General features: G+C 46.9%; 1 protein-coding gene and 1 long non-coding RNA gene across 2 annotated transcripts; both read right to left on the minus strand.

Moving 5' to 3' along the window:
- LOC140703931 (uncharacterized) lies at positions 1-27,420 on the minus strand. Its single transcript, XM_078387994.1, has 7 exons — positions 27,220-27,420; positions 25,002-25,500; positions 23,803-23,925; positions 22,396-22,522; positions 19,467-20,149; positions 13,995-13,998; positions 1-3,920 (listed from the first exon to the last, which is right to left on the minus strand). The coding sequence occupies exons 1-7, from the start codon at positions 27,285-27,287 to the stop codon at positions 2,644-2,646; spliced, it is 2,781 nt and encodes a 926-aa protein (XP_078244120.1). The 5' UTR covers positions 27,288-27,420; the 3' UTR covers positions 1-2,643.
- On the minus strand, positions 5,767-10,185 carry LOC144587416 (uncharacterized). The gene is made up of 4 exons (XR_013542568.1): positions 10,149-10,185; positions 8,356-8,454; positions 7,086-7,214; positions 5,767-6,217 (listed from the first exon to the last, which is right to left on the minus strand). It is a non-coding gene; the product is annotated as an uncharacterized LOC144587416 (long non-coding RNA).

The following is a 27,420-nucleotide window of genomic DNA, read 5'->3' on the forward strand; positions in this document are numbered from 1 at the left end:
TGTGAAAAAGAGGTTTATTTCGTTATGGTTTATTCTAAAGATTCTACACATCTAGCTGATGGGATTCATTAATGATAATGAATTATTATTGTTTTTTTTACCCTAAAAACCCACATGATTTATTAAACCAGGGGTCTCAAACTCAGTTTACGTGGGGGCCGCTGGAGGCAGAGTCTGGGTGAGGCTGGGCCGCGTCAGATTTTCCACCAAGAGGAGCAAGAGCCCGAGGAAGCCACCCAGGAATTTCCTTAGCCCAGCTGGGTTTCCAAGGAGGAAGAGGGGCGCATGAGCCCTTGTCGCCGGCCATATACCCCACCGGCTCCATCCTCACTACCAGCAGCAGCAGCAGCAGGATGAAGAAGCGGAGAAGGGAGGGAGCGCTGACGACCGCCTAGCAGGGGGGAGGGTACAGCATAAAGTTAAAGAAACCCTCGCAGAATTCACCTTGCCAAAGGAGAAAAGCTCCCACCAGTACCCGCAAAATAAAACAGAACAGGACAGGCCCCCCACAGGTGCATGCACAAACACACACAGAGTTCTGGCAACCTTCCTCTGAGCCCCCCCTCAAAAAAAGGTGCACTCAGCAGCAACAGCTACCCCCACCACGACAGAGGAGCAAACTTTGCGAGGCAAGCCCAGGCAGCCTCCAGAGCTGAGGCAGCTGAAGCTGGACGAGGAGGAGGAGGAGGAAGCACTGTCGGGTGCTGAGGCAGCCGCCGGCTGGGCTGGTGCTGGGGGTGTCGAGAGAGAGAGCCAGAAAGCCGCTTCCCTGGAATAGGTGACGGCAGTTGCTGCTGGCGGCTTGGAGGTGCTCTTCGAGGATGGGCCGGGAGCGAACTCCGCTCGGCGAGGGCTCAGGTGCTTGGGGAGGGAGGGCTAGCAGCGCACCTCGCTCGCCTGCTCTCTCCCAAGATAGCGCCTCTTGCACCCTCCATCCAGAACTGCAGCCTGCCAGCCAGCCTGCCTGTCTGCCTGCTGCAGTTCGGGATGGAGGGTGCAAGAGGTGCTGTCTTGGGAGAAAGCCGGCGAGCGAGGCAAGGCTTTTTTTTAAAATTCTTGGCAGCAGAGGACGTGTGGGCACTTGGGGGGGGGGCAGGCAAGGCAGGGGCCACAATCTATCATCTGGTGGGCTGCAAATGCCCCCCGGGCCGCATGTTTGAGACCCCTGTCTTAAACTCAAAACAGTCGAAGCAAAATCACAATGAAAACAGCAAGGAGAGAAGCGATCAGAAAACAATGCTAGGGGGAAAAAACAAATGAAAGAATTCAACTTTGCCAGTTGTAAAAAATAAAGTGGGGGGGGAGAAGAGGGGAGTCACAAGACTGGATCAACACCCTTTGGCATCAAGGCAGTCTGTTAAACGGGGGCCGCCGCATCAAAGTCTCTGCAGCTCACTTTGAGGCCACCTGCTGCAGGACAACCTTCGGGAGATGATCTGAAGGAGAAAGCAGGTGGTATTCTGAAGCAGTTCTGGTCCTGGTTGGTTCAGGGTGTTCAATGTGCACACTGAATGGAACCTGCAATCCAAATGCTAGCTGGTGCAGATGACCAGGAGCTAGCATGAACTATCCCAAGTCAATCAGCAGCAGAAGACGACTCCGGGTGGACCAGAACAAAGCCCCAGCTATTCCAATGTTCTGCTCCCGATGTAAACAAGCCAGGATATTGGTGCAGCTGCGGACTGGACCAATTGCAAGCCTGTGAAATGTCCTCAAAGACCATCCTATACAGAAGGGTCTACAGTACTCCATCCTGAAATAGAATGCAGCCTGAGCCATGGAGGGCAGCTTTAGGTACTCACAGTAAGAGTAAAGCTGATACAGCAGCCCATGGTGCTAAAACATACCCCTAAAACTCATGACCCCATCCTCTCGAAGAAGTATAACACCAGTCCTATACAGAAGGGACAACAGTACTCCATCCTGAAAAGGAATGCAGCCTGAGCCATGGAGGGCAGCTTTAAAGGTAAAGGTTCCCATTGACAATTTGTCCAGTCGTGTCCGACTCTAGGAGTCGGTGCTCATCCCCGTCTCCAAGCCATAGAGCCAGCGTTTGTCCGTAGACAGTTTCCGTGGTCATGTGGCCAATGCGACTAGACTGTTGGCTGTCATCTTCCCACCGTGGTGGTACCTATTTATCTACTCACATTTGCACGCTTTTGAACTGCTAGTTTGGCAGGAGCTGAGACAAGCGACGGGAGCTCACTCCGTCGCATGGATTTGATCTTCCGACTGCTGGTCTTCTGACCTTGCAGCACAGACAGAGGCTTCTGCGGTTTAACCCACAGCTTTAGGTACTCGCAATAAGAGTAAAGCCGATGCAGCAGCCCATGGTGTTAAAACACACCCATAACCCCCTTGGCTTAATCCTGTGGAAAAAGCAGAATGCTTAGGTGTATTCCCCCTGGCTATGGACTGAGTTCTAGAGGAAAAAGTGTAACCCCGATTTTCATCTACAGCATGAGAATCTACAAGGACTGGTAACCATGATCAGTATATTTCCCCCTTCTTCCACTGAAAAATTTATTTATTTATTGTATTTATATCCCGCCTAGCTAGTCAATTACAACCAATCTAGGCGGCTTCAAAAATACGCTTCAATTCTTATGAATAAAATTCATTCTACATTTCTGGCCTGCCTGCCTATGGTTTTTCTGCTGTGGATTCTTGGGCATCTACGGAGGTTTCATCATGGCCTGGAGATCCGTCTTCATTCCAAGCATCAGCTGACTGGTATGGTTTCTCCGCCCTGTGGATCTTCTGGTGTTTACGGAGGCTCGTGCTCACACCAAAGCTCTTCCCACACTCCGTGCACTGATAAGGTTTTACTCTGATGTGTGTTCTTTGATGGTTAATCAGGTGGGCTCGATGACCAAAGCTCTTCCCACACTCTGGACATTTGTAGGGTTTCTCCCCCGTGTGAGTCCTCTGATGCGACGTGAGGTTCGTCTTGTGACTGAACCACTTGCCGCATTCCAAGCATTTGAAGGGTTTCTCCCCAGTATGGATTCTTTGATGGGAGGTGAGATTGGTACTCATGCTAAAGCTCTTACCACATTCCAGACATTTATAGGGTTTCTCTCCAGTGTGGATCCGCTGGTGAGACGTCAGGGATTTTTTACTGCTGAGGCTCTTTCCACACTCCAGGCACTGATAGGGTTTTGCCCCCGTGTGGATCGCTTGATGGGACGTCAGGCTGGTGCTCTCGCAAAAACTCTTCCCACACTCCAAGCATTTATAGGGTTTCTCCCCAGTGTGAAGCCGCTGATGTAGAGTAAGGGAGTTAGCCCAGCAGAAGCTCTCTCCACACTCTAAACACTTGAATGGCTTCTCCCCGGTGTGGATTCTTTGATGGTAACTCAGATATTTGCTAGTAGTGAAGTCTTTACCACACACCAAGCATTTATACGGTTTCTCTCCTGTGTGTAGCCGCTGATGGTCGGTGAGGCTCACAATGTGACCAAACCTTTTCCCACACTCCAAGCACTGATACGGTTTCTCCCCGGTGTGGATTCTTTGGTGGTAAGTGAGGTTGGTTTTCTGGTGGAAGCTCTTCCCACACTCTAGGCATTTATGCGGTTTTTCTCCGGTATGAGTCCGTAGGTGACAAGTAAGATTTGTCTTCTGACTGAAGCACTTCCCGCACTCTGGACATTTAAAGGGCTTCTCGCCTGTGTGAGTTCTCTGGTGGACGCTGAGGGCTTTGCTGGTCCGGAAGCTCTTCCCACACTCGGAGCACTTGAACGGCTTCTCTGCCGTGTGGATCCTCTGATGGAAACGGAGGTTTCGGCTCGTTCGGAAGCTCTTTTCACAAACTGGGCATTTGTATGGCTTCTCCCCAGTGTGGATTCTGTGGTGCGAGGTCAGGTTGGTGCGCTCACGGAAGCTTTTCCCACACTCCAAGCATATAAACGGTTTCACTGTAGTGTGGAAAATTTAACATTAGTCAGTGACCGAAACCAACCCGTACCATGCTCACGTTCCACCTACTTATATTCTCTCTGCTCCACCTGCGTTTTCCTGGGAAACCAGTTGGTTGTTACTACAGAAGGACAGGAGCATTTGAAAGCAAAGTGTGCCCATAAAGCCCTTTTTTTGGGTGGTTTACAATTTAAATTTTAAATGCTGCGTATAGCAAACTATATGCTAGGCATCTGCAGGACAAATTCGAGACCTGGTTGATCGGAGAAAATAGGATTGCTGTAGAGCAGTGGTGTCCAACCTTGGCCCTCCAGATGTTCTTGGACTTCAACTCCCAGAAATCCTGGCCAGCAGAGGTGGTGGTGACGGCTTCTGGGAGCTGTAGTCTAAGAACAGCTGGAGGGCCAAGGTTGGACACCACTGCTGTAGAGCAAGCCGGTTTTAGAGACTGTAGATCCACTATGGACCAATGTCTTATTATTCAACATCTTATAGAGAAATATGCGGCAAAAAACCCAACCTCATTATATGCTGCATTTGTCGATCTGAAAATGGCTTTTGATTCAATCTCGAGACAGCAACTATGAGCCAGTTTAGAAGCCACCTCAATAGATAAACGATTACTTCTATTGTTACGTGTGCTGCACAATAATACCAATGTCAAGGTTAGGCTCAATAGGAAAGGGAATTTAACAGAACCGACGAACATCTATAGAGGAGTCAAACAGGGCTGCTTACTGGCCCCCTCATTGTTTAATTTATATATAAATGACATAGTAGAACATCTGAATTCTCCTAGTCTTCATTCTCCAAAATTACACCAAAGACATATTTCTATCCTTCTCTATGCGGATGATGCCGTACTTCTAGCGAGAACGCCAATCGGCCTAAAGAGAGCCCTTATGAAATTTACAGACTTCTGCAGAAAGGAGGAATTAGAAATAAATTATAAAAAGACAAAAATTATGGCCTTTGGTAGAAGACAAAAGAAAAGATCTTGGATTATAAATGGGCAATCTCTTGAACAGGTCTCCTGTTTAAATAGCTAGGTATGGCCCTGCAATCCACTGGGGCCAGGAATGCCCATATACAATATGCAGCCACCCAAGGGGAAAAAACAGCAAACACCATCCTAAGGTTCTACCATTCAAAAGGGGGTTGTTATATTCCAGCAGGCCAAAAACTATTTCAAGCAAAGGTGGTCAGCCAGATGCTCTATGGCACCTTTATGGGGCCTCCACCCAGCAGTTTTGATCCGATAGAGCGGGTTCAGTCAAAATTCCTTAGAGCAATACTTGAAGTTCCAAGATGCGTAACGAATGCACAAATCCGTTTAGAGACCGGCTCACTAACAATGGCAGCCAAAATTGTACTAGTCTCCCTTCAGTACTGGCTTAAAATAAACTTTCAATTACAGGGATTAACACATTTACTCCTAGAGGACAATTTCCAATCGAACTGGTTAAAAGCGGTCCTAAATAAATTGCAAGTAATGGGCTTCTCTCCTCAAGCAACATTAAGCATGCAATGGGATGAAGCAAAATCAGGCCCTAAACAGAGAATAATGGGTATGGAGAGACAGATAGATCTAAGTAGATGCCCCAATTTTAGAGCAATAGACATGCACAAATATCGTCTGCTCCCTACGTCACATCTTGAGACGTATAAGTTTAGGAAAGCCATTACTCTGGCTAGATGTGAGGCTTTCCCTTCTGTGGTGTTGGAAGGCAGATTTAAGAAAATCCCGAGAGAACAGAGATTCTGCCCTTGTGGCTCTGGCGAGATAGAATCTATCGAGCACATGATGCTCAGGTGTAACAGGCATAATAAGATCCGAGGGAAATATATTATACCTCTCTTAAAAGATATGGCAGGTCAATCGGATTTGGACTACTGTAATCAATTGTTAACTGACCAAAATCGTACTACTACAGAACTGGTAGCGAAATTTTGGGCAGCATGCTATGGCAGACAGAATAGACAGCTAAACCCTTAGACCTTGGTTTTACATTGCTATATTTGCTGCTTTAGATAGTGGTGCCCCGCATAGCGACATTAATCCGTTCCAGGATTAACGTCGCTATCTGGATTCGTTGCTATGCGAGGGGGAACCCATAGGAACGCATTAAACTCTGTTTAATGTGTTCCTATTGGGGAAAAACTCACCGGTAAGCGAAGATTCCCCCATCCGGCTGCCATTTTTGCTGTCCGGTAAGCGAGGGCAGGGCGCGAAAACGCTGCGGGCGGCCATTTTCTGCACCCGGCGGCCATTTTGGAACCACCGATCAGCTGTTTTCTAAACATTGCAATGCAATCGCATTAGCGATCGCAAAAAACACATCGCTATGCAGATTCGTCGTTAAACGGTGCCCTCGTTAAGCGAGTCACCACTGTATTTTACTTTTTTGTATGTCTGGTATGGCTCTTTGTACTGCATGCCAGTCTTTGAAGTTTTGTATTCAATTTTGTATGACTTGATGCCGCAACAATAAAGTATGTATGTTAATGCTGCATATTGATCCCTCAGAGAGCTGCATACTCAATTTACTGACCTCAGAAGGATGGAAAGCGGAGTCAACCTCGAGCTGGCTACCTGAGTCTGGGAAAGAACTCAGGTCATGGGCAAAGTCTTCACTTCAGTACAGTGGTGCCTCACATTACGATATTAATTCGTTCCAGCGAAATTGCTGTAGAACAAGAACACCGTAAAGCAAAATTAAAAAGCCCATAGAAACGCATTAAAACCTGTTTAATGCATTCCAATGGGCTTAAACTCACAGTCCAGCGAAGATCCTCCATAGGGCGGCCATTTTCGCTGACTGTCTTGCGAGGAATCTGTCCCTAAACATAGCGGGGAGCCATTTTATTTACCCGGCAGCCATTTTGAAACCTCCAATCAGCTGGAGGAAAATCGTCGTTTTGCGAAGAATCAGTTCCCGAAGCAGGGAACTGATCATCGCAAAGCGAAATTCCCCCATAGGAAACATTGTTTTGCGATCGCAAAAAGTTCATCATAATACGATTTCGTCGTTAAACGAAGTGATCGTAATGCAAGGCACCACTGTAGAAACTTTCTCCACTGGGTGGATTTTCTTACAAAATTTAACAACTGAAACATTTCTCACTTAAGACACCGACTCAATTCCTCTCATTTATCTATTTACCCTGCCAGAAAGATGAACAAGTGGGTGCTGGAGGAAATCAAGCCAAAGCTCTCTCTCTCTCTCTCTCTGGACGCAAAAATGAAACCGAGGCTGTCCTACTTTGGGCACATCATGAGAAGGCAGGATTTTCTGGAAAAGACAATCATGCTAAGAAAGGTGGAAGAAGGAAAAGAGGAAGACCAAATACGAGATGGACTGACTCCCTCAACGAACCACAAGGCTGGAGTTTGCAAGAGCTGAGCAGGGCAATTGAGGACAGAACATTCTGGAGATCATTTATTCACAAGGTCACCATAAGTCAGAGATGATTTGATGGCACATAACAATCACAACATATCTGTTTTTTTTCCCCCAAGCAGTGGGATTTAATCTACTGCTGCCTACTGAATTTGTTGGCCTACTTATACATTAAGGGGGCCAATTAATAATCTAGGCCCAACAGAATTCTGGATCCAACCATAGGACTTTGATCGCTCACAGGAACTAACAGTAGCCCTGCAGTCAAGAAGAGAGAAAAAGGCTTTCTGTGAGAAGTGATAAAAAAAATACAGAAGCTAGACCTTAGGATATTCCAAAGTCCAACTGTGAGGAAAAGAAACCACGAAAAGGAAAGAGGCGAGTTCATGAAGATCAACTGTCAGTAAAGACAAAACTGTTTGAGGGAGACATGGCACATCTTCAAAGTATGAATATGCCATCAAGTCAGTTTTGACTTATGATAACCCTTTCCATGCAGAGCACTGGTTCTTAACCTTGGTTTACTCAGGAGTTTTGGACTGCAACTCCCAGAAGCCTTCACCACCAACTGTGCTGGCTGGGGTTTCTGGGAGTTGCAGTTCAAAAACATCCGAGTAACAAAGGTTAAGAACCACTGATGTAGAGAGTACTCAGAAGTGGTTTTACCCTTCCCTTCTTCTGGGGCTGTGCAGCTGGCCCAAGGCTACACAGGCTGTTTCCTCTCCCAGGAGGCACAGTGGGGGAATCGAACTCCCAACCTTCTGGCTCGCAGCCATATGAAAACGTATGAGAACTCAGTGGATAATCCAGTCACAAATACTGGCCTGAGGGAAGGCGACAGGCCCGTATGGGTCACGTGCCTGACACAAGCCAGGTGTTGTCATTTTGTTTACATACTCAAGTCAGCTACGAATAACTGACATTCATTCACATTATGCTATATTATACAGCTCTGCTGTGTGTTTTTGGACTACAACTCCCAGAATTCTCTGGATAGTTTACAGTCTCCTCCATGGATGAGAAGGATTCTTACCTATTGAAGTTATGATTCCAGAATTCTCCTCTGTGTCTCCTCTTTGGTCTTCCTCATCTGTGTGTAGCTCAGTTTCCATAAAGGTCTGGATTTCAAGCCCTGCAGAGCCAACGAGATGCACCACAAATGTACTATTATTCACACTCTTGGGAGCTAGGAGTGTATTTCACAATCAAAGTGGATCTGCTGGTGATCTAGGTATACTTCTGTTGGCAGGACCCACAGTTTTCCCAGGGTTGAAGGCAAAGTCAGGGGCATGGATCAAGAAAACTATGAATTCCCCTGGGGGAAGCCATGGACCATCCCTGTGGCACAGGGGTTAAACTAAAGTACTGCAGTCGAGCCTCTGCTCTTGGCCTGAGTTCGATCCCAATGGGTTTAGGCAGCCAGATCATGGTTGACTCAAGCGTTTCGGCCGTCTGAGGTCGGTAACATGATGACCCAGCTCGCTAGGAAGACAAAGTGTCCTTTTCATAATGATGTTGTATATGGCCCAGAAAGTGCTCTATAGCACTATGGGATGGTATGTAAGCCAAAACGATAATAACAGAACTGGTTTTTACCATATGGTTCTGCTGTATGGCACAAAGTCACAGACTTTGAGGGAGGCTACCGTTAAAAAGTGACTGAGTGGGATTTTTAAATGGATTGTTGTGCATTACTGCTTTGAATGTGTTTTTTACTATGGCTTTCTGTTTATTTATTCAATTTATATGCCGCCCACACTACCCAGAGGTCTCTGGGCGGCTTACAATAATTAATGTTACAATTTCTCAGAATTTGTGTTTGTTCCATTTTAATATCTGTATACAGTGGTGCCTCGCATAGCGCCGTTAATCCGTGCAGCAAAAATTGCTGCTAAGTGATTTCGTCGCTATGTGATTTTAAAAAGCCCATAGAAATGCATTAAAGTCTGTTTAATGCGTTCCTGTGGGCAAAAAAACCCTCACCTTAAAGCAAAGATCCTCCATACGGCGGCCATTTTCGCTGCCTCTAAAGCGAGGAATTGGCGCGAAAACACAATGGGCGGCCATTTTTTACCCGACAGCCATTATGGAACCGCCGATCAGCTGTTAAAAAACCATTGCTTTGCGATGATTGGTAAGTGAAACAGGGAACCAATCATCACAAAGCAGAAAGGAAACATCACAATGCGATCGCTTTTGCGATCACAAAAAGTTATGCGGTTTCGTCGCTAAACTGAGCGCCCGATAAGCGAGGCACCACTGGACTTTTTGTTTTTAGCTTTCTTGTCTTTTAATGATGTAAGCTTCGTTTCTATACTCATTGATTTTAGCTTTAAATACAGAAGACCCCCCCCAATCCACCAGGGATTGGTTCCAAGTTCCTCCTGAGGATTTAAAAAAAAAAGTGGATTATAGTTGGGCTAACAGTCTAACGTTTAGAAGCAAATTGCCATTAAGTTAAGATCATAAGCATCTCCATAAGCATTATATGTTGCATGCCACTTTTAAAGTTGTGACAGCTTTTTAATGTTTTATCCTTTTTACATTACTCAATTGTATTTTGATCAGTTTTACATTTTAAGTGCTTTTTAAAAATAACTTGCTGTGTTTCTAATTCTGTTCTTTTTAGTAATGTGAGCTGCTTTGGGTCCTCTTGAAAGGTGGCCTATAAAATGGATAAAATTACGGACGCCGTATGCGACAGAAAATATCTATGGAGATTGCTTAACCTATGCTAGTTTGCTTCCAAAAGTTACGCGATTTGTGTTACTGCTCAACAGGATTTCAGCCAGAGTTCCCATGTCGGGAAGAAAAAGGGCATCTTACCTGGTGAATCTGGCATCCCAGAATTCTCCTCTGTGACATCTTCTCTTTGGTCCTCCTCATTCATCTTTGGATCTGAGCCTCGGGAACTACACTTTCAAAGAGGTGGAAATGCCAAGTCCTGGAAACCCAAGGGGGAAAAAAAATCCCACAAAGGATCGATTACCAACACTCTTTGCACGGAATCGTGTTTTGAAGTCCAATTCCAGGCCATGACTGGGGTCTTTGCCTTGAAGGTCAACCCCATAATGCATTGGGGAGTGAGATAGAGTAGTTAGAGGGCAGGAATAGGGCAGTCTTTGGGGAGGAATGGAGCAGAGATGGGATATTTGTATTCGTCTCCCCCGGGGGGGGGGGAACAAAGACGAATATTGCCACCACCAGGTGACTGGGCCGTTTGGCCCCTTCTACCCCGAATTGGCCATCCACCTGTGGCACACTGCGCAGGGCTGTCGTTGTTCACGCCGCACCCATCACGGAAGTAGTTCGGCCGGGGCTTCCCGGCCTTCATGGATTGCTGACCCCTCAGCAGCTGAGCAGGGAGAGTCATCCTCCCGCCTCCTTGCCGGATTGGTCAGCAGGGCAGGGAAGCGGGAACAGGCGTGCTTGGTCAGCAGTGCAGGCGCGGCGTGAACAACAGCGGCTGTGCACGCTGGACCGCAAGTGGTAAGTGGATGGCCCCTTCTGATGGGAGGGTCCCATCGGCCCAGCTGTCCTGTGGCAGCAATATTTGTATTCGTCTCCCCCAGGAGGAGGAGAAGTGACGGATATCCCATCTCTATTCCTTAGTCATCCTTCTTTCTCTGCCTACACCTTCCTCACAGGGTTGGTGGGAAGATAAAAGTGGGACAGACAACTGTGGAACAGCACCCAGCCCTCCCTGGAGAACAGGAAACATGGGTTGGTAGGAGAGGGAATGAGATTCCCATCCATGCCTCACTGACAAAGTGTGTCTCTATGCTACACAGTTACAGCAATGCAAGGGGAGACGTGGTGGCGCTGTGGGCTAAACCGCAGAAGCCTTTGTGTGCTGCAGGGTCAGAAGACCAGCAGTCGTAAGATCGAATCCACCCAACAGAGTGAGCTCCCGTCGCTTTGTCCCAGCTCCTCGCCAACCTAGCAGTTCTAAAGCATGCAAATGCGAGTAGATAAATAGGTATCATCTCGGTGGGAAGGTAAAACGGCGTTCCCTAGTCATGCTGGCCACATGGCAACGGAAACTGTCTTTGGACAAGCGGTGGCTCTACGGCTTGAAAACGGGATGAGCAGCGCCCCCTAGAGTCGGACACGAATGGACTAAAAATGTCAAGGGGAACCTTTACCTTATAGCAATGCAACACTCCTTTAATGGCCATGGCTCCGTCTTATGGGAATCCTGGGGCTTTCGGTTCTAGTGAGGGTTTTCAGAATTCATAGATTCAGTTGGAAGGGGCCTCTAAGGCCATCCGGTCCAACCCCCTGCAGGAATACAAATCAAGGCAGATGTGCCAGGGGGTTGTCTAAATTTCTCTTGAATGCCTCCAGGGCTGGAGAACTCACCACCCCTTGAGGTTGTTGGTTCCATCGTCGTACTGCTCTAACAGTTAGGAAGTTTTTCCTGGTATTCATCTGAAATCCAGCTTTCTGTAGCTTGAGCCCATTATTGCCTATCCTTGGGGATGATGAAGAACAGATCCTGCCCCTCCTCTGTATGACAGCCTTTGAAAAGTGCTATCCTATTATTATTATTTATTATTTATTCAATTTTTACCCCGCCCCTCTAGACAACGTCTACTCGGAGTGGTAGACCCCTCAGTCTTCTTTTCTCAAGGCTAAGCATGCCCAGTTCTTTCAGTCTTTCCTCCTAGGGCTTGGTTTCCAGTTCCCCCATCATATTTCCTGCCCTCCTCTGAACTTGTTCCAGTTTGTTGGCATTCTTCTTTAAGTGTGGTGTCCATAACTGGACACAGTACTCAAGATGGGGGCTAACCAGTGCCGAATAGAGGGGGACTAGTATTCATTGCCTGTAGCTGAACTGGCACAGACCCCAAACCATTTCACTAAACAAACTATCCCAGGCAATACTATACTATTATTTTATTTTTACGATCAATATATCAGATGTGAATAACACAGAACAACTGCATAAGAATAAACAGAATCAATACAACTATAATATACATTCAGGCGCGGCAGACTTTTAGGGAGACAAATTCCATAAATAATTGTTAGGAGCATATCCCAGGCAATATATCTGTGAAGTTTCTCAGTCATCCAGTTGTAGTTATCTGGAAGTTGAAGTTCTTCAAACGGAAGAAGCTACTTGGATGAGAAGCAAAACATTTCAACCTTACAAGAAAGAAATCCAGTTGCCACGGCTCAGCTTCCAGATAAGCTACCCCAGGGTTTCAGAGAATGGAGCCATGGCAGATTAAAGAGACATCAACCACCATAACCGTCGGAGCACATTTGCGCCACTGCTTGCCAATCTTGGTTGAACCAAATGATCTCGGACTCCTGCACCCAGAAATCCTGGCCAGCACAGCTAGTGGTGAAGGCTTCTGGGAATTGCAGTCCAAGAACAGCTGGAGACCTGAGGTTGGGAACTATTGCATTGAGAAAACAACAGCCACAAACGTTTTTTGGTTGGGCTCACAACATCCCCTTGTTCTAGTGCAGTGGTTCTTAACCTTTGTTACTCAGGTGTTTTTGAACTGCAACTCCCAGAAACCCCAGCCAGCAGAGCTGATGGTGAAGGCTTCTGGAAGTTGCAGTCCAAAAACATCTGAGTAAGAAAGGTAAAGAAACAGTGTTCTAGTGGATAATGTTAAAGGCTTACCACACCAATAATTTTTTCCTTAAAATACTTTTAGATCACTAGAGGGCAGAAGGGGGCATTTCCAGGTCTTTTAAAAGCTCCATGTAAGAAATTTGAACACGTTGTGTGGTGTCCGAGGGGTTGTGGCTCTTCCGGATACAGAAGGAGGTATATATGGACCTCCGAAGCTCTGGAATTTGGCTGCCCGTGACACCTTAAAAATTAACATATCATTTGGCATAAACTCTCAAGGACTGGAGGCCACTTTCGATATTCAACAACCAATTACATTGGCAATCATTTTCAGAGCCATGTGAACAGATTTATTTCAGCATTGGTTTCATGGATTACAATCCATCTCCTTGAAAACGCAGAGTTTCAAAAATTAAACCACAGGTTCCAGTAGAAAAACGATGTGGTGGAGGACACCAAGTGAGATGGGGAAAAAAAGGTTATAATTATACTAGTAATGGGTCTCAGCTGTGTTTGTTTGTTAAAGAAAAACAATACCATCTACCCCACCAAAGTCAGGTTTGGTTTCAAGAAACCGAGTCTTGTGAAACCTTGAAGATGTGTGTATTTTATTAGTCATTTGCTGCACACCAAAGGTTATGATGACAACTAAAATAGGTTTCTCTCTCTCGAGTGACAAGGAACACATGGCCATCCTCCAAAAGAGAGAAAAAAATGTTATGCACTCTTCAAATCTCTCACTCCCCCCCCGCCCGAAAGATGGGGTAAGACTTACCTGTATTTCATCCTCCGAAAGAGAGAAAAAATGTTATGCACTCTTCAAATCTCTCACTCCCCCCACCCACCCGCCCGCCTGCCTGCCCAAAAAATTGGGTAAAACTTACCTGTATTTGTTTCCCCTTGGAAGGAAGAATTACTTTAAAGGTGATTCTGTAATACTTGAGGGGTTTCTTTTTAAATACAGATGGAAAACACATGGGCTGAGAACATAATTACTGTGGTAATTAGAGCAATTAAAAAAAACACTGCTCCACATTTAATAACTTGTAAGAAAACCTAGAATTTTCTAGAACTCAAACTACCCTCTTTTTCTCTCGCTCCTCTTATCCCCTGGCTCAAACCCCTATTATTCTTGGTTCCTTCAGGCAGAGAAGCTTAAGATGATGATGGGGGTCTTTAAAATCCCCTTTTTGTTTTCTTTCAGCAGGCAAAGAGGTCTGATTTACATCAGAATTAGGATGCTTCCCTCCCCCCCCCCCTTACTCCATATCCACAGCACCTCACTGAGGTCATCAGGCTTTCCAAAATATTTTAGAGAACTGGGAAAAGAGGGGGTTTTTTTTGTCACCATACGAGTCTAAAAAAAACTTTCTGAACTCTGCTATCCAGCTGAAGGAGGTATTAATCCTCCTTAAGATGGGTTCCCTCAGGCCCAGTTAACAGGTGTGGCCAATTAAGGTGTCTGCAAAAAATTTAATTTTTTTAAAAATAATCCTTCTGGGTCCTATACACCCTTTCAGTTTTGAGGCTCCAAATGCCTGTCAGCCTTCCAGGGGGAGAAAACCCTACGGAACAATAAAATCCAAGATCTGGGATTCCCCACCCTCTCCTGCACCCCAAAACTGGCTGCCCAATGAAATTCGTCCAAGAAATTAGGATTTATTCCTGGTTCCATTGGATCAGCTCATAGGCTGAAAGTGGGGGATTGGGGCCTATGGCCAGCAGGGTTTTCTCCCTGTTGGTCCCAACCCCACACCCTTCCCTGGCTCATCCAGAATGTTTCAGCAATCCTCCCCTACATCTGGGTGCAAAATGCATGCGGATGTTGTGGGGGGAGAAGGTCCTCAAAAGCCTCCCCTCCTCACCGTCCTGCCTTGCTTTTCTGGACCCCCCCCCCTTTCGCTGCCTTGCAGAACTGTGGAGCCTCTGCATCAACATGCATGGGGTGGAAGGGGAGACACCTATCGTGGCACCCCCCCTCCTCACTTTCCCCCCTTGCCATGGCCACCCTTGCTCCCTCCATGGCAAATCTATGGGTCCCCCCCCGAATGAAAAGCCCAATGGAGGGGAGAATCAGATCAAAGGACCCCCAACCACCCTTCCTCCTGGAGAGAATCAGACCAAATGACCCGCAACCACCTTTCCTCCTGGAGACACCCCCTCCAAAAAAAAACAACCCTTCATCACTTTGTGCCCTTGCATTTCCCAAGAGGCACTCCCCCTCCCTGGTAGATCTATGGGTCACAGCATCAAAATGTATGGGGTTGGGGGTAAGGGTCAGAGCAAAGCACCCTCACTTTCCTCCCGGGGGGGGGGGATAATCAGATAAACCCCCTCCTCCCTTCCATTTTGCAACCTCCCCCCCTTGTAGATCTAAAGGGGAAAGAGATCGACATTTATGGGGGGGGAGGAAGAGACACATCAAAGCACCCCCCCATCCTGACCCCCTTGCCCTTCCCTCCCCCTTCTGCAGATCTGGGGGTCCCTGGCATCCCATAATTTGCTTTTTTTTTGGGGGGGCTCACCGATTCCTCGTGGGTGGGGAAGACAAAGGGCAGCGATTCTCCTGCAAAGGGAAGGGGGCGGCAGGAGCGGGGGGGGGGGGGCTGAGCAGAAAGTGGGGCGGGTTCGGCGCCGCAAGGAATGCCGGGAAGGAGGGGGGTTCCCCCGAGGCTGTGGAGGGGGCGGCGCTTGGAACGCCCGCCCGACCTGAAGGACGACAGGGTGGGAGGAGGAGGGGGGCCTCGAAGGTGGAGGGGAAAGCGAGTGGCCGGAAGTGAGTTCCTAGAGAGGACAGGCAGGGTGAAGGGGAGAGAGCAGTCAGAAGGAGAGCTTCCGGTTGGCTCTCATAATTCTCCGCTCTGGCTGGGGGATGATGGGAGTTGTGGTCCAGCATTCTTGAAACCTTGTTTGGGGGAGGGAGAGAGAGGGAAAGTGAGCTGTGTGGGACTATCAGGCTCCCCCTCTGTCTCATTCTGGCTGGGGAGGATGGGAGTTATGGTCCAGCACCTCCCAACCTTGCGGGAGTCTGAGCTGTGTGGGATGAGGACGCTCACGGGATGATGGGAACTGTGGGTCCAGCACGTCTGTGTGGAGAAGAGGGAGGGCTGAGAAGGGTGGGACTACAATGCCATACTCCCTAATACTAACTAGCTGGGGATGATGGAAATTGGGTAACCAGCACACTAAAGAGGTGGGGGAGAAACTGAAGTACAGTATATGCAAAACTACTTAGTGAGGACTTCAGTCTTGGGACTATGGTAATGTGTTCTGAACAGAGGTCTTGGAACAGCGTCTAGTGTGGCTGAGAAGGCCAATACGAGAGTGACTGTCCCTTCCACACTGAAGATGGATACAATCCATCCCCTGTCCAGATCCCTGATTTTGCTGCTTCCGGAACTGCCTCTTTGCCTCGGCCTGCTGGACAAGGGTCTCTTCAAATTGGGAGAGGCCATGGTGCAACGCCTGCCTCCAGGCTGAACGCTTAGATGTCAACATTTCCCATCTGTTGAGGTCCATTCCTAAGGCCTTCAGATCCTGCTTGCAGATGTCCTTGTATTGCAGCTGTGGTCTCCCTCTGGGGCGCTTTCCCTGCACTAATTCTCCATACAGGAGATCCTTTGGAATCCGACCATCAGCCATTCTCACGACATCCCTGAGCCAACGTAGACGTTGCTGTTCCAGTAATGTATACATGCTAAAAATCCCAGCTCATTCTAGGAATACTCTATTTGTCCTGCCAGGTGATACCAAAAATGCGGAACTACTACTGCACCCATAATCCCCCATTCTGGCTGGGAGGATGGGGGCTGCGGTTCAACATATCCCAGGGTGGAAAGGGAACAAAAAGCTGAAGTGTGTACAAGAATGTGACAGCCATATTCCTCCCTTCTGGTTGGGGGATGATGGGAGGTGTGATCGATCACATCCCAAGGTGTGTGTGTGTTGTGTGGAAGAAGCCAGTTTAACTCTTTTAATTACCAAGCATTGCCTAGTGCACTGGTTCTTAACCTTGGGTTACTCAGGAGTTTTGAACTGCAACTCCCAGAAGCCTTCACCACCAACTGTGCTGACTGGAGCTTCTGGGAGTTGTAGTTCAAAAGCATCGGAATAAAAGGTTAAGGACCACTGGCCTAGTGGAACTTCTTTGAATGGCCAGGAGCCTGTTACATGCTAGCCCCCAGGTAGATAATGCAGACCACACTAGCTCACTGCGAAGAAATTACACAAGAATTTGCAGACAAAATTGCTCAGATCTGTTCTGACTTAGATGCTGTAGCATTTTCAGGTCCTGTGAATGAAACAGTGCCCCCTGCTTCCCCTGTGTTATTGGATGATTTTAAGTTTCTGCAGCCTGATGGTGTGGTCAGGACCCTTGGAGAGGTGAGGACTGCTGGATCCTTGCCTTTCCCGGCTCATAAAAGCCTCCAGAAAGGGACTGGTTGATTGGGTAGGAGGAGTGGCAAATACCTCCTTGAAATAGGGTAGGATCCTGTCATGCTTAAAGGAGGCAATAGTGTTTTAAAAAGTCTTCTTTAGACCCCACTGACTAATACCAAACAATTACCAACCAGTATCTAATATCCCGTTCTTGGGGAAGGCACTAGAGTGGGCTGTGGCCTCTCAGGTGCAGAGGATCCTGGATGAGACAGATTATCTAGATCCCTTTCAATCTGGCTTCAGGCCTGGTTATGGGACAGAGATGGCTTTGGTTGCCTTGATCACCTATGACTGGGAACTGGATAGGGGATCTGTGTCCATTTGTTTTTGCTGGACCTTTCAGTGTCTTTTGAGACTATCAACCACAGTATCCTCCTGACCCATCTCTCTGGAATGGGACTGGGGGGCACTGTTTTATGGTGGTGCTGGGAGACTCCTGTTCGAAACCCTGGCCGCTGACCTGTGGAGTCCCTCAGGGTTCTATTTTGTCTCCCGTGTTATTTAGCGTTCACATGAAACCACTGAGAGAGATTATTTGGAGTTTCGAGTATGCCGAGGACACCCAACTCTACCTCTCCTTGCCAACTAAATCCAAGGAAGCTCCTTCAGCTCGAGATCAGTCTGGTATCAGTCATGGACTGGATGAGGGTGAGCAAGTTTTCATTACTTGTACTACCAGCAATCGCAACGGATCTAGGACAGGCAACAAAAATTGTTTGGAAAAGGTGCTTCACCTGCAACAAGGTTTATGGCTGAGAGTGTGTTCTTTTGTATTTTTAGATTGTGACCCTCCAAAATTCTCTGAAAAAAAACAGGCAGTATTCTGGGGGATTGAGGACACAACACAAATCTTCAGATCTCCAGATTTTGAGCTCTGCTCGAAAACTGCTTTATGATTACAGTCGTGCCCTGCTGTACGATTACCCCGCTCTACGATGAATCTGCATTATGTTGACATTTTTGTGATCGCAAAACAATGTTTTAAATGGGGGAATTTCACTTAGCGATGATCGGTTCCCTGCTTCGGGAACCGATTTTTTGCTTTACGACGATCAGTAAACAGCTGATCGTTAGGTTTCAAAATGGTCGCCAGCTTTCAAAATGCCCCCCTGTTGTTTTCTAGGACAGATTCCTCGCTTTACAGGCATTGAAAATGGCCACCATATGGAGGATCTTCAGTGGACTTTTCAATGCGTTTCAATGGGATTTTTTCATTTCGTTTGACGATGTTTTCACTTTACAGTGATTTCGCTGGAACGAATTAACATAGTCAAGCGAGGTACCACTGTAGTTATCTTTAACACTGACATGCTTCTCTTCCAGATTTAACTATATATATATATATATAAAAGGAAAAACTGCCACAGTCCTTCATGGGAGTCATAGTTCTTCAGGAGGCATTATGATAGAGCCTAATGAGCAACAAGACTACCATCTCCAGCATCCCTTGTGCCAATGAAGGCCTAGCCCCTGCTGGCCACATAGGGATTAGTGTGGGCGAATGAACGGAAGAAGCTGGGAGTCATAGTTTTTCTGCCCATAAGGCTCTATAGAGGGTGCTCCCAGCTGAGCTACAACTCCCAGAAAGTACAGGAGCAGTGTTCTAGCTGCCCTCTTGTGTAACAAGATGTTAGACAGATCTGACCCAGCACGGTTCTTCCTTACATGTGTATTATTTGCCAGTGTTCCCATATGCAAGGTACTTTCTATTTTTGTTTACATTTTATTGTACAAAAATTGCACAGACGTCCCCTAACATGAAACATATTTTCTGGAGCTATTGTAACAGAAACTGATCGATGTTCATCAAATCATAGAATAATGGACTTGGAAGGGGCCTATAAGTCTATTGAGTCCAATCCCCTGCTCTGTGTAGGAATCCAAATCAAAGCAGATCTGACAGAGGGTTCCCCTATTTTCTCTTAAATGCCTCCAGCGTTGAAGCACTCACTACCTCCCAAGGTCATGGGTTCCCTTGTCGCACTGCTCTAACAGTTAAGATGTTTTTCCTGACATTCAGCCAAAATCTGGCTTCCTGTAGGTTGAACCCATTATTACATGCCCTGCACTCCAGGATGAACATATTCCATGCTTCTTTATGGTTTCTCCACCACGTGGCTTCTTCTGTGTCTGGTGAGGTTCGTCTTCTGGTTGAAGCTCTTGTCACAATCCAGGCATTTATATGGTTTCTCACCTCGGTGAATTCTCTGGTGTGAATGTAGATTTTGGCTGTGACTGAAACACTTCCCACATTTCAAGCATTTGTAGGGCTTCCCCCTCGTATGATTCCGCTCATGCCTCGTCAGGTACGACTTTCGACTGTAGGTTTTCCCACAGTCCAAGCATTTGTACGGTTTCTCTCCGGTATGAGATCCTTGGTGAAAAGTGAGTGTTATCTTCTGACTAAAGCACTTCCCGCACTCCAAGCATTCATAGGGTTTCTCTCCGGTGTGAATCCTTTGGTGGGACGTAAGGTGGGCGCTCTGACCAAAGCTCTTGCCACACTCCAAGCATTTATACGGCTTCTCTCCTGTGTGAGTTCTCTTATGAAGATTAAGACTTGATTTACTACTGAAACTTTTCTCACACAAAAGGCACCGACTGCTTTCTTTTCCTTTATATCTCTTTTCTTCAAGTGTGAATTCAGAGATGTTACCAACACTCTGAGATCCATCCCTTCTTTTCTCTTTTGTTTCAGTTTTCGTGTTCCGGTCTGCCCTTTGTATATGTCTGCCTGTTTCCAAAGAAATACTGTACAGTTTGTGTTCTCTCCTGCTCTTCCATCCGTCACCTCCTGGAAATAAACGAGAGAACTGTGAGAGTCCAAGATTGAAAGACAGCCGGATAGCACAGCAATAATACCCATCACTGCTGCTGTGAGGCAAGAGAATGGAAAAAGAGTGAAAGTCATGTCATGTATTAAACCAGTTCTTCCCAACTTTGGGTAACCCAGATGTTCCTGGACCATTCATTAGGCACCCTTCAGTCTCGAGAGATGATGGTAATGTGCTCTGAACAAAGGACTTGGAACAGCCTCTAGTGTGGCTGAGAACACTGGTTCTTAACCTTGGGTTACTCGGGAGTTTTGGACTGCAACTCACAGAAGCCTTCACCACCAGCTGTCCTGACTAGGGTTTCTGGGAGTTGCAGTTCAAAAGCATCCGAGTAACAAAGGTTAAGAACCATTGGCTGAGAAGGCCAATTCAAGAGTGACAATCCCTTCCTCACTGAATACAAATACAATCTGTCCCCTGTCCAGCTCCCTGGTTTTGCTGCTTTCGAGACTTCCTCTTTGGCTTCACCTGCTGGACAAGGGTCTCTTTAAATTGGGAGAGGCCATGATGCACTGCCTGCCTCCAGGCTGAACGGTCAGATGTCAGGGTTTCCCATCTGTTGAGGTCTATTCCTAAGGCCTTCAGATCCCGCTTGCAGATCTCCTTGAATCGCAGCTGTGTTCTCCCTCTGGAGCGATTTCCCTGCACTAATTCTCCATACAGGAGATCCTTTGGAATCCGACCATCAGCCATTCTCACGACATGCTCGAGCCAACGTAGACATCACTGTTTCAGTAATGTATACATGCTAAAAATTACAGCTTGTTCTAGGTCTACTCTATTTGGAACTTTGTCCTGGCAAGTGATACCAAAAAATGCGTTGGAGGCAACGCATATGGAAGGTGTTCAGCTGTGCACAAAGGATCCAGGACTCGCTGCAGTAAAGGAGTGTGCTCAGGACACAGGCTCTATAGACCTGGATCTTGGACCATGACTCCCACAAATCCTAGGCAGCATAACTGGTGGTGGAAGCTTCTGGGATTTGCAATCCAAGCACATCTGGGGACCCAAAGTTGGGAACAATTGTATTAAACAAACTGTCATTTGCACCATGAAGTGGTTTTGTGCAAAGCAGCCTTCAGAGATCTGAGGGCCGCACACACCCATCTCTGGAACTGGGGTGGGAGACTTCACTCACTCCTGCAACTCCAACCCTAGTTTTTTCCTCACAAATACAAAGTATATATATTCTCAGTATGGGAAGACTTGTGCTCTCTAGTGGCATTTTTAAACATCAATTTTGTAATTGAGTGGTGGGTTAGAAAGGGGTCACGAAGGATACTGGGAGTACCACTTCCACACTGCTAGAGGCCACAGGGTGATTTTTGGAGTGAAACATTTCCCCAATATTTATTTATTTTTATTTTATTTCTTAAATTTTTTACCCCACCCATCTGGTGGCCCAGACCACTAGTCTGGGTAGCTTAAAACAAAATCATGTAAACATATAACAAAGCTACAATAATAAATTAGTAAACAGTTCGTTATAAATAAGACATATCACACCCTCTCCTTCCAGACCTTCAAAAAAAAAAAGATTTAAAATGGCTTTGTTTGAAGAGGCCATCAAACACATACGAGGCTACTGTTTTGAAGCATCTCATATCCTTCAGAAGCAAGCAAAACAGTCTTTGAGGCTCATAACTGACTCCATCTATGATGGCTTGATAAACAGTTTATCTGAACAGACCCCACCCAGAAGTCATCACCATCATCATCATCATGTGTTGTCAAGTCAATTCTGACTTATGGCAACCTTTTTCAGGGATTTCTGGGTAGAGAATACTCAGAGGTGGTTTACCATTCCCTTCCTCTAGGGCAGTGGTGTCGAACTGTGGCCCTCCAGATGTTCTTGGCCTTCAACTCCCAGAAATCCTGGCCAGCAGAGGTGGTGGTGAAGGCTTCTGGGAGTTGAAGTCCAAGAACATCTGGAGGGCCACAGTTCGACACCACTGCTCTAGGGGGAGCCCTGGGACTGTGCAGCTTGCCCAAGGCCACCCAGGCTGCCTCTACTCACATGGGGGGGGCAATGGGGGGAATCAAACTCCCAACCTCTGGCTCCACAGCCAGATACTTAAGCCACTGAGCTATTCAGCCAGCTGACCACATCAGTATGTTTTTTTTAAAGGAAATAATTATGCTGAAATGCAAAGGAGGCTGTCTGTTGTGTCTCTGTCATGATCTTTGGCAATGTAGAGAGCCTTACCGAGAGAGGTGACCATCTTGTAATTCTCTTCCATGTCTTCCCTGGGCAGGGCCTTTCGGACAGGATCCAGCAGGGTCCACTTCCCCTCCTTGCTGTACGCAGTTTCCTCCTTACAGGGTGAGGGACCCTGAATGAGAAGAAAATATTTCCGTCTCACAGTTCATGGGGACAGTCCTTCGTCATTTAAGCATTACCAGGAGTTCCAATAAGGGACCTGGGAATCACGTTGCATATTTTTATAACAGCCCAAGAAACATTCCTAATCTCCTACCTGGGCAACTTGGGTAGAAGCAAAGAAGAGACAGAAAGAGGAAAAAAAATTCATTCAAGCTCAGGGAATAAAGGCACTTGCATACATAAACTTCTTAAATGTTAGAGCAGTACAACAATGGAACCAATTACTTTGGGAGGTGGTGAGTGCTCCAATACTGGAGGCATTCCAGAGAAATGTAGACAACTCTCTGGCAGATCTGCTTTGATTTGTATTCCTGCAGGGGCTTGGACTGGATGGCCGTATAGGTCCCTTGGAACTCAATTATCCTAAAACTGGAGAGAGCTGGCTCAATATTTTGTGCTGCCTGAGACAGAGCAGAAAATGTGGCTGCTAGCTACCCACAGCCAAACCAATGTTAGCAAAAAATAGCCAGTTATTTTGTCTTCAAGGGCCGAAAAAACATTTTTGAACCTTTTCCCTAGAAAAAGAAAGGAAGCATTGATTGAAATCTCATTGTGCAACTATACAGGCAGAAGGCACAACATCCAGTCTCTTTCAGCCAGCAATTAAAGAGTTGCTGCTGCAATTCTGGGGAGCCTGTGGGCACCTGCTGACTTGGCACCTCTCAGGAATCCCACCAGGGACTCTTTAATTGCCAATTGGAAGCAAGTGAATGTTACGCCATCTGCTTTCCGCCTGCACAAAAAGCTAACATGATTTCACCTTTTTTGGATGACAACTCGCATAATCCACCAGCTGGGATACCATGGAAGATGCAGTCCAAAATAGTAACTTTTCCTATCTCTCATCGTTGTACAAGAATAATGACGTCAGCAGCCAGTTGATACCTTTTTAGCACCTGCTAAATCTGCTGCCTGAGGCAGCTGCCACACTCAGTCTGCTCACTGGGCTGGCCCTACATGGACTGATGCTGATTCTAGTTCCGCAAGGACAGATTTTAGTCGCAAGTTTAACAGGCAGCCTCTGAAGCTCCAAACCCGTTTTGAGGATAAGATTTAAGCAATGTTGGCAGCTCTTGTCAAATCTGAATTGAAACCTGAATTTGCCCTCCCTATGAGATCAGACACAGCTGTCAGCCCTGAGTCCTTTTCAGGCCTGAGGGAGATGTGAAGCAGAAAAGAAGAAAGGGCATCTTAGCTGGTACCTTCTCAGTTCCTGGAGTGATTATTTACCTGTTGCTGTTGCTCAGAAGCTATTTCTGTCCCACCACCATCAAGAGACATTATTGCTGGCATACATGGAAACTTCTCTGCCTCTGGGAGACTGGCGGGCACTTCTACAAATGTTCCTGGCTCCTGAAAAAAAGATCAGGAATGCCGCAAAGAGAAAAAAGAGAGAGAATGCCATTAGAAAACAGGATATCCCTAGCCTTGGAGCTTGTTGGGTCCTATTATCTGCAGGACCAATATCCACTGATTCACTTATCCAGTCTGAAAAATCCTAAAAATATATATTTCTAAAGATGTTCCCAGAACTTGCCACTAGAGGGAGCAAGAGACCATGCAACATATTATACTACAGTACAGTGGTGCCTCGTTTAACGAGCGCACCGTTTAACGACGAATCCACATAGCAATCTCTTTTTTGAGATCGCTAATGCGATCGTATTGCAATGTTTTCAATGGCAAAACATCGGATGATCGGTAAGTGTTTCGCTTACCAATCTTCGCATTGCAATGTTTTTTTAAACAGCCGATCGGCGGTTCCAAAATGGCCGCCACAACCATTTTCGCGCCATGCCCTCACTTACCGAGGGTGCGAAAATGGTAGCGCTATGGAGGTTTTTTGATCCGTTTAGCAATGTTTTTGCATAGCGACGATTAATCCAGAACGTATTAACGTCGCTATGCGGGGCACCACTGTATTTGCTAGAAAAATGTACTTCCATTATGTCATTACCACAACTGGCCACTGGGGGAGACAAAGACCATCACTATTAAAATAGCATTCACCACAATCCTTATTCTTTTGCATTTGCAAGGGGGCTTGGAACTGATCCCCCACCAACACGGGGGTCCTTCTGTATTCTTAAGAAATCAGTTTTTTTAAATGTAGCCCCGATTTTTTATTTTGAGATTTGCTATATTTTTCAGTGTATAAGACCCCCCCTTTCTAACCCCAAATTAAGAAATCTTAACTTAGCTTTGAGTATTCAGTCTCTGAAGGCTTCTGGGAACTGCAGTCCAAGAACATCAGGGGACTCCATTTTGAGAACCACTGCTCTAGCAGAATGAGTTGTAGGAGAATGTGGTTTGTATACTGTTCCATTTGGGATTATTTCCCCCTGATTTGAGTCTCTGCTTATATTTTTGCATTACTGGCCAAAATCCTATTACATAAATTACAAAAGTGGTGATGCTACCATTCTCACCTGCTTCACCTCCTGCTTCACCTCCTGCTTCTTCTCCTCTGCCTGACTCAGGAGGAATCCTTCGGCCAGGGCCACTGCTTGGGAACTGGTTTCTGCTCCACATTCCCGCACCCAGCTGGACATCTTTGGGGGAAGGATGGCCAAGAACTGCTCCAGGACCACCAGGTCCAGGATTCGAGCCTTCGTGTATTGCTCCGGCTTCAGCCACTGACAGCAAAGATCATGGAGTCGGGCGCAAACCTCTCGAGGACCTTTCACCTCCTGATAGCAGAACTGCCGGAACTGTTCACGTGGTTGCTCTGAGCTGAGAGGATCATCCTCTAATGGTTTCTGTCCAAGGGTTTCCCAGAATTCCTCACCACTCTTGACCTGAATGATACGGAGGCCTATCCCTACTTTGGGGCACGCCGGGTCTTGTCGCTCCATCTTTAATCCACAATCCAAAGCTGCCTCCAACATCACTGGTGTGGAGGCACTTTCTTCTCTGTCCAAAAATCTGCTGTCGGGGGGGATACCACACCATACAAAGACAACAAGACAAGCCCTGTGAGGAAAGACTGAAAGAACTGGGTGTATTTAGCCATGAGAAAAGAAGACTAAGGGGAGATAGCACTTTTCAAATATTTGAAAAGCTGTCATCCAGAGGAGGGGCAGGAGCTGTTCTTGATCATCCCAGAGTGCAGGACATGCAACAATAGGCTCAAGTTAAGGGAAGCCAGATTTCGGTTGAATATCAGGAAAAACTTCCTAACTGTTAGAGCAGTATGATGATGGAGCCCATAACCTGGAGAGGTGGCGAACGGTCCAAAACTGGAGGCATTCAAGAGGAATTTAGACAACCACCTCGCAGATATGTTTTGATTTATATTCCCGCATTTAAGTCTGGTTTAATCTATGCCCAGCAGTTGTTAGAAACACTAATAAAATATCTAATAGTACAACCCACTGTCCTACAACACATTCAGGTTACTTTGTTGCTATGTAGCTCAGTGACTGGGGCACCCGGCTTCAGAGCCAGAGAAAGAGAGTAGATAAGGAACCTAAGAGGAGCCCTGCTGGATCAGGCCAAGGGCCCATCTAAGACCAGCTTCCTGGATCTCATGGGGGGGCCCACCAGATCCCTCTGGGAGCACCCAGGACAACTAGAGATCACTGTCTCCTGATCCCCCTCCCTTGCATCCGGCATTTGGAGGGACCTTCCCATTAAAAGCCTGGAGGTTATACATCCCCATCATCATGGCTTGTCCCCTGCAATGGACTTTTCCTCCAGGAATCTGTCCAATCTCCTTTTTCAAGGCATCTCAGCCAGATGCCATCACTGCATCCTGTGGCAAGGAGTTCCACAGACAAACCCCACACTGGTTCAAGAAATATTTTCTTTGGTCTGTTCTCACTCTCCCCACACTCCATCGGAGTGGATGTCCCCTAGCTCTGGTATTGTGTGAGATGGGGAAAAAAAGAGCTTCCCTCCATCCACTTTATCCCTCAGAATTTGATACGTCTCAATCATGTCTGGATTCCCCAGGGTGCCTCCAGGGGCAGCGTCCAGCCTGCGTAACCTTGGGCAAGCCACATGGTGGTCCCCGAGCACCCTCAAAGGAAGGAACTGGTAAACCACGACCTAGGCAGTCCTTGGAAAGAGCTGCTACACATTCGAATCAACCTGACAGCATAAGATCACCATTATTCGTTCTTTGGTATAGTCCAGTCACTTTCAACAGTATGGCAACCTGGATTCCAACCCCCCCCCTCTCTGTGTGGTCCTGATCCGACCAGATAGATGGGATATTAAATAAATAAATAAATAAATAAATAAATAAATAAATAAATAAATAAATAAAGCATAATTCATATGCATAGTGCATGCCACCAAATCACAGCTCATGTGCCTTTTTTTTAAAAAAAAGAAAAAAGTGCATTACAATCCCCAAATGTTGACCCTGAAATATATTTGCCAGCCCTAAAGGGGGGGGGGGCAAACACCTTGTTGCTCAAAACCACTCAACACGTGTCTTATTCCTGGGAAATCACGCTTGCTTCTCTTTCTCCACGAGCACTGGGGCCCCGAACGGAGGCTCTGGAGGTCCACTGCAAGTGGGTTTGGCTTTTCCTCCCCACCGCCCGCCCTCCAGCCTCGCCCGCCTTGCCTTGCAGGGCTGGGGATCCCCTGCACCCAAATGCTGCACGTGGGAATGGGGCAGGGAGGTGGGCAACTCACCAGATTTCCCCCGGGATGGGAAAGATCAGGGTCAGATTCCCCTTCCAGGGAAGGGAAGTAAGGTACATCCAGATCTCCCTTGCTTTCCAAAGGCGGCTGTCTTCCCTGCACAGAGGATCCACAACCACCCCTCCGGTCGCCCTGCCAGATCCCTTTGCAAGGTTCAGCCTCCTCCACCACCACCAGACACCCTCCTCCGCT

Source organism: Pogona vitticeps, chromosome 2 (genome assembly GCF_051106095.1).
Source record: "Pogona vitticeps strain Pit_001003342236 chromosome 2, PviZW2.1, whole genome shotgun sequence".
Lineage (NCBI taxonomy): Eukaryota > Metazoa > Chordata > Lepidosauria > Squamata > Agamidae > Pogona > Pogona vitticeps.

Coding starts and splice junctions, on each gene's coding strand:
- LOC140703931 (XM_078387994.1), bottom strand. CDS start 27,287: ATGTACCTTACTTCCCTTCCCTGGAAGGGGAATCTGACCCTGATCTTT. Junction 25,501..27,219: donor CCCATCCCGGGGGAAATCTG/GTGAGTTGCCCA, acceptor CCCCCCCGACAG/CAGATTTTTGGACAGAGAAG. Junction 22,523..23,802: donor CTTCTGAGCAACAGCAACAG/GTAAATAATCAC, acceptor CTTCTCATTCAG/GGTCCCTCACCCTGTAAGGA.